The following is a 7,638-nucleotide window of genomic DNA, read 5'->3' on the forward strand; positions in this document are numbered from 1 at the left end:
ATTTTTAGGTTTAAACTTGTAAGACACAACATGTGAGAACCTATGCAGAGGGGGGCTGATGACTAAATTAACCAAAATGAATATGCTAGAAATGGAGGATGGGAGAAGGTGTCAATTTGTTCGTGATAATCTCTCACATCAAATCCACAATGCCCTTATAGGAGGCTCAGTAACACACAGGCTTACAGATTAAGCATTCCTATTACATTCGACCAGAGCTTTCACATAATTCCAAGCATCCACACCGCCCCTGATTTTTCCATTGCATTCGCTCCCCCTTTCTCCGAGTACTCTATGCCAAAATATTCAACCCGCCTTTAGCCAAACCCCATGCTAGTTCGAATCCAATCCGGCTCTAATACAATTGTCAAGTGGTTCAAGGGAAACCTGTGGTAGGAAACCACCACTAATGGACTAAACTAGATCAATCACATCAAGTGAATCTGATACCATGTCTCAAGTCAAAACCTCAAAGCATTAGGTTCATGGATCTTCCCACTTATATGGACTTTACTTAATCCATTATCAACTAATGTGGGAATTCATCACACTTGAATATCTCAATAGCATATATAACCAATATCAGAGTGGTGTTGATAGTGATCCAAATCCAATTATTGGCATAGCTGCAGCAACTTTAATTTTCATTTTTCTTTGTTTATTAACCTGATATCTTTCAAATGTGCTGAATCCTCAGTATGAACAAATTAATAGACTTGCTGAATTCACATATTTGCAGATAACTTTCTTCAAACTAAACAATCTGTATCACATGCGAGAAAAAATAAAAATCAACTACTTTCATGCAAGGAATCAAGTGACGGGTAGATCATTAGCTCTTCAGTTGAGTAGACTGATAAGGACACTCTGCCCTAACATGTCTCAATTTAAACTTGTTTGCTTATTGATACTAAAATTCATGAAAGGGGAACACAAAAGAAGAGATCAAGTATTTTCTAATACGAAAAGATAAGACAAAGAAACTTCACTCAGCAAATAACAACAAGCCCTGCACCTGTAGCACAAAAATAAAACTCAATGCAAAGTATATTTGCTTTTGTAAAAAGTAAAATAAAATTTGCAAGCAAGTATATAGAACTCAATATATTCTATCAGTAAAAAATGGGTGAGTATCATCCTTGAGCTGCTTTGCAATGGTGGCGATATAATTTCCTTGATGGAATGCTTGATCCAACTCAAGCTCAGTTGGTTGTCTAGAACCATCACCAGCATAAGTTCCTGCACCATATGGACTTCCACCTTTCAGTTCCTTCATCTCCAACATGCCAGGACCCAACGTATAACCAATTGGAACAAATATCATTCCATGATGAACCAGCTGAGTGATAGCAGTGAGCCTGTCATAGATTCCACAATTTTCATATCATTAATATAAAAATATTGCAGTCATCTTAGGAATTAAGAGACAAATCCCCGTACATAAGGCTCTTCGATTTACGAGAGCAGGGATGAGGGTCGATTATATGCGACCTTATCCTTACATATTTAAAAAGATATTATTCCCAAACTTGAATACGTTACCACTGCTTCAAGACTCACCCTCTTCAGTCATTTTAGAAATTGATCCAGAAAATTCATTCAGATAGAGGTTCTTACGCTGTGGTCTCTTGTCCACCACCTTGGGAACTTGTGCTGTAGAAGATTCCAGCAGGCTTGCCTGCAAGCATTTGTGTTTTCCATAGACCTCCTGTTGTATCTAGAAAAGCTTTAAACTGAGCAGCCATCATTCCAAACCTTGTTGGGAAGCCAAAGACAAAACCATCAGCTTCAGGGAGTTTATTAGGGGTAATGATTGGTACATCACTCTTAGGTGGTGCTCTCAGCTTACCAAGCTCCTCAATTGACAGTGTCTCAGGTACCTGATCATAGGTTCAGTACTGTCAGGATTGCAGCTCCTTTTTTTAAAAAGATAACATTAAATTCTTTACTACCCTTCACCAAAAAAGAAAAAAATGTTTACATCCCCTTCTAAAATTTAGCATTGGTGAATATGGGAAATAAAGTCTTGTTCACAGAGATTACAAAAATATAAGTAAAGTTAACCACATAAGTGCTGTCAGCATTCTCTTTATTGGAAAAGTAAAGGGAATGGAATCCTCCTGTTATGGAGCACCCAACATTGGTTGAAAGAACACTGGAGCCACATAAGTGGCTTTGAAAGTTCATAAGCTATTTGGAAAATATGTTCACAGCATCCGTTTGGTTTGCTAAAAAATAAGGGATAACACATCATAAAATTTATATTTTATTTGATTTTTAAAATAGAAATAAGTATTGGACTAATAAACCGCTCAAGAAATAGCACAAAACTCTGAATTTCTGTTATCCACTAAACTTGTTTACAAAATTTTACCAACAATATAAAAAGGGAAAAAATTTATTTTTCCAGCTTTATTACACATGAAACCATCCATAACACTATATATGTATTTATGCATATCAAAATCTGGATATTGCAAAATTTGTAATCCTGTGCGCATTGGTGATCAAACAACTAACAACACAATACATGTATAAAAAAAAAAAAAAACTAACACCACAATACAACAATCACTTGCTGTATTGATTTGTTTGTACTGTTCCTCAAAATGCATTAAAAGCACCAAGGAACTAAGCTAGGAGAAAGTTTGAATCCAACTTTGTGACTGTCAGATCAGCAGGAACAATGACATTGAGTTAGAAACCATTCATCAAGCTAAACTAGATAACAGTGCAACCGGTGTAATACCTGCAGGCTATTTGAATGATTTTATCTGCTCCCAAGAGGAATAAGGTTTAGCTCTAGAGTGGATGTCCTTTACTTTTGCAATTTTATTCTATGACAAAATTGAATGCATATTATTAGGAACTGTTATAAATGAAACATAAATGCATACCTGCCATAGTTTGGCCTCAACTCCTTCTACAGAATTAACCCCTTTCATTATTTCTCTTGCTAGTCTCTCCACATGACCATACAGTGAGTAGTACCTGCCAAAGAAATAGAAAATTTTCATTTTGTAAATAAAGCTGACAGAAACATGCTCAATAATTTGTTATAGAATGAAATGAAAAGGGAAATTGAGCAATATTGGAGAGAATACACAAGAAAGAGGAAATACACATCACAATAAAAAAAGGAAAATAACTGTAGATAGTTTTATAAGGAAAAAAGGGAAATTAAATATCCAATAAGAAAATAGATGATTGCCATATTTGCAAATCCCTGTAGAAGGATCTTATGTGTGAAAAGCATATGACTCAAGCCTAATTTCTACATGTTCTTGTATAAATTTCTTACATCTAATGCTAAGATTTCTAATTTTAACCAGGAATCAAATACTTGAATTGTCCTTAGTATTGTATTATTTTATCATTTGTAAAAGAAAGCCAGCTTTTGCTAGTTCGCTTATTAGCTTGGAATGATGAACCACTTGTCATAGGATAGTAGTCAAAACTATGAAAGTTGAAATACACTAACCTACAATCAATTTAGGTTACTTACCTCTCAACTGCTCTCATGTCCGTGGAAATGGAACTCATAAAAGTAATAATAAGGAAGGCCACCCAAATAATAACAAATATAGGCAACTAGACACAGAGAATAAGAACCTTAACAAGTACATAATGGCTGAACCAAAAGAAAGTGTCACAATTCCAATTGTCAGAACCTGATAGGTGTTGAAGCAAGATATTGAGAATCCTTATGCAACATTGAAAACATCAGCCTTGGTTTCAATTAATTTTGAATTTAACTAACTTGTAGCAGCATTTGGAATGGTTAACCAATAAGTAGCACAAAAAGACATTAACCACAACTATCACTTCTCCACTAAATGGGAAATAATGATTTCAAGCCAATACTTCTTTTAACATTCATACATCTTGCTTGTATCATTTCAGATGAACAGAACAAACCTACACAAAGACTCTGCATATAAAACATCTTAATTCTGTTATCAGGGGATCAAAGGTCCAATTCAAATCAAAACAATGAAACGAAAGAAAACAATTTGAAAGTGTGATTTCACTACAAGAAGGTTATCATGGACTAGCAAAGGAAATATAAAATGATTCAAAAAGCAAGGCATCAAGAGAACAAATTCACAAAAGGGATTTCTATTTCATGAACTGCATTTTTCTTACATAATGCCCAGCAAACCCAAAAAAGTAAAAGATAGAGCAACTCAAGCCAACTAGAAAAGAATAAGACTTTCGGCGTGCATGGCTACTAAGGAACAACCCACATCTTCCTTAACGATCAAACAAACCAATGTATACTTATAAAGCAGAAAGATAAACAGAGCCAGAAAAAGTATGCATCATATCCAAGAAAGTTTGAGTCCAAGATCTTCAAAGAACATAGAAATTCTAAAGACTTCAAATTTGAGAACCCATTGAAGAAGTAAAAGAAACCCAATGAAAAAAATTCCATATTGATTACCATGAGTTAAACTCAAAAGGAAAAAAAAGACATGAAGAAACAATAATGACAAAGACAATGAAAGCCAGAAGACAAAGTATAACAAGATTTTTATTTTTATTTAAAAAAGAAAGGGGGTAATTAGTAATGACAAGAAAGGCTAAAAAAGTGCATACACAATATAAACTTTGACAGCCATGGATGATCCTCCATGTTCTTTTTGCTTCTCCTCTTTCTTTGTCGTCATTATTCGTAGCTATATGAAATGAACAGTTAGTTGAAATTGGTGATTGTGAAATAGCGGGAAGCGCAAGCCATATTTATAGTTTGCATTAAGTGGCTTAATTTTTTTAATTAGTCGCTATTTTCTTGACTTTTTCTTTTCTGTTTGCTGGGACTGACAGCAAACAACAAAAAATGCTAAAGCATTGGATTGATTGGGTTAGGGGGAATTTATTTTCCAACTCAAGCGAAAGTACTCCTTATACGTGAGTTGCATTAGATTGAACCGATGTATTTAACATATATTAAAAAAAAACTTAAATGCTAAAATAAGAAATAAAAAATTCATTTTACCTAACAAGTTTTAAATAAAATCAACATGCCTCGACATTTGAGGTGTGCATGACAACTTTTTCGAAATTATTTTTTTTATTTAATTTCTGTTCCTGAGAACAAAACTAAATAAAAAAAATTCTTTTGGTAAAATCGGTTTATTTTTTTGTTCCCGTGATGAACCGATTTACTTTTTGTGCTGGGGAACAAAAAAAGAATCATTTTTTTTTTATTCCCGAGCACAAAATGAGAAACACTTGTTTCTCTCAATCACAATTTACCACTATCATCATCATCACCACCATCATCCCGACACGACCACCGCCATCATCGTCGTCGCCGTCGTTATACCACCAATGTCGTTGTCACCACCACCACCACCACGACAAGTAGTACCATTTAATCTAGACAAGCATACAAGACAAGTAATACTAACATCAATCAACTTTAAAGTTTCATTCTCATCTTTTAAATTTTTAAGTTGATTTTCAAGAGATGCAACTTGTTTAATCAATTCATCATTACACTTTTTAATTACTCTAAGTTTCTTAACATATGACAAAGATTCTTCATAGAGTTCATTACAAGCATGTTTCAACTCATCATAAGAAGGATTGTAAGAAGAGCAATTAGAACTTACCTCACTTTCATCATCCTCTTTCTTTGTCACTAAGCAAAGATTTGCTTCCTCCTCACTGATGAAGAACTTGAGCTTGAGGTGTAACATCCCCGTCTCGAGCCGGTTCAATTAACATACATATGATAAAACAGAAAACAGCGGAAGACTTAACTTATGAAAATACGAGCTAACTTTTTCTTTTTCTTTTTAAATTCTCTTTCGTCGTAAACGAAAATCGGGCAGAGTTTCCTCTATAAATCGGACAACTGGGGATTTTCCAATCCCACTCAGATGCATTTCCTGATAAGCAGTTTATACAACATATCAATTCAGAAATACCAGATATCCAAATATAATCAAATACCCATACATGGGCGCATGCATAACATGGCTCCGTGCCACTAAATCTAACAGCATGCCATCAAAACATAAACCTATCTGAATACTACATCATCATATAACGTTCCTGAATACTCAAATGTACATGCATCAAACTGATAGACATGTACAAAACATATACAGGCCATATACAAAATAAAGGATCAATATCATGATCCATCAAATGCGAAAATACTAAAATACATCAAACACTCCAAAAAGGTAGTAGCCTACAGCCACTCAAAATCCGGTCTGTCAACTGCCTCAGCCACGTGTCGTGTCCCTGCCTAGTGAGGACTCACCGGAAATCTGGGCCCCTGAAAATGTGTCCCCAAAGAGGGGTGAGATTACAAATCTCAATAAGCTCCAGGTTTATAGAGAATTCTCCATACCCCTGGCTCACTCCTGCATGAAATTCAGATACAGAGTATACAAATACAACATATAACAGATATCTTAACAGAACAGAGCATATATCCATATCATATCAGAGATGTGCGCCGTCATTCCCAAGGGAGGACCCCAAGCGGAAATCAACGCACGTGTTCCCGAGGGAGGACCCCAAAGCGGAACCAGACATATCGGAGGAGTACACCATCAGTCCCGAGGGAGGACCCCAAAGCGGACGTCCGGGTACTATACAATCAATGGCCAGAGATTGTTACAGAAATCATATTACAGAAGTCATATCAGAGCAAAACATATCATGTTATCAAATAACTCTATATGAATGCATCTATACAAAGCATCTAAATCACAGTCATACAGTCCAACCATAGTTCACTAACCATGGTGGAGCACCCAAGCAGGAAAAGACTCCTTAAACATAGAGCTTACCTCTTGAAGCTTTACCAATACGCTTACTTGTGGAACAAGTTACTTTTATCGCTTCAAGAGATTTCCGATCCTTCTCAATCCCTAGGCACACCTAGAGAATAATTTACAATGCATCAATAAAATGATGCAATACCATAATTATTTCATAAGCATACATTTTATCGCTTATTTTCCTTTCTTTGCATTTTTGCCAATCCTATGCCAATACACAAGTCTAGACCTCTTTATAACCGTTGGTGTTCTTTAATTTAATCAACCATTCCCTTAGGAATTTTCAACATAAATCATGCCATTTTTCTTCAAAACTCATCACCTTTATACAATTTATTACAACACATTTTATTTAAAATAAAATGTACAAAATATATCCCTAAATACCCTATAGGTCGAATCCTATAAGGGGAATTTCCAAAGATCCTTCTCTTTTACAATACATTTTCGTTACTTCATTACAACTTGCAAACACCTAGGAATGCTTCCACTAAATTCCTATTTTGAGTTTAGACACCAAGTCCTTTTTACTTGGGCATTCTTACTAACTCATCCATTTTCACTCATTTCCAACACACTATACCTTCACAATACATAATATAATTTTTTCCACAATAACTCCTACTCACTCCATGATGGCCGAAACCTAGGAGGAAGATGTAATAGGGCTTTTAAATTTTTATCACATGTGGATGCTTACTCAACACTATAACTTCCTAAACAACAATAATCCATCATAATTTCACATTCTAACATCAATTATTCCCCACTCACAACATGCTCATATATTTCATAACTTAAATCATCAAAATAATATCATGGAAATAGAGGTTTC

At 35.0% G+C, this 7,638-nt stretch overlaps 1 protein-coding gene across 1 annotated transcript; it reads right to left on the reverse strand.

Annotated features, from left to right (window-relative positions):
- Window positions 1-887: 887 nt before the first annotated feature.
- On the reverse strand, window positions 888-4,622 carry LOC133312404 (NAD(P)H dehydrogenase (quinone) FQR1-like). The gene is made up of 4 exons (XM_061513582.1): window positions 4,600-4,622; window positions 2,898-2,991; window positions 1,618-1,880; window positions 888-1,358 (listed from the first exon to the last, which is right to left on the reverse strand). The coding sequence occupies exons 1-4, from the start codon at window positions 4,620-4,622 to the stop codon at window positions 1,100-1,102; spliced, it is 639 nt and encodes a 212-aa protein (XP_061369566.1). The 3' UTR covers window positions 888-1,099.
- Between the last annotated feature and the right edge of the window lie 3,016 nt (window positions 4,623-7,638).

Source organism: Gastrolobium bilobum, unplaced genomic scaffold (genome assembly GCF_033153095.1).
Source record: "Gastrolobium bilobum isolate Gb01-03AN ecotype WA unplaced genomic scaffold, APGP_CSIRO_Gbil_v1 utg67130, whole genome shotgun sequence".
Lineage (NCBI taxonomy): Eukaryota > Viridiplantae > Streptophyta > Magnoliopsida > Fabales > Fabaceae > Gastrolobium > Gastrolobium bilobum.

Bases quoted from the DNA above. Each gene is read 5' to 3' on its own strand.
- LOC133312404 (XM_061513582.1), bottom strand. From the start codon at position 4,622: ATGGCTGTCAAAGTTTATATTGT. The intron at 1,881-2,897 runs GTATGCATTTAT...ACCTATGATCAG, and splicing joins TTGAGGCCAAACTATGGCAG to GTACCTGAGACACTGTCAAT. The intron at 1,359-1,617 runs GTAAGAACCTCT...AATCTATGACAG, and splicing joins GGTGGACAAGAGACCACAGC to GCTCACTGCTATCACTCAGC.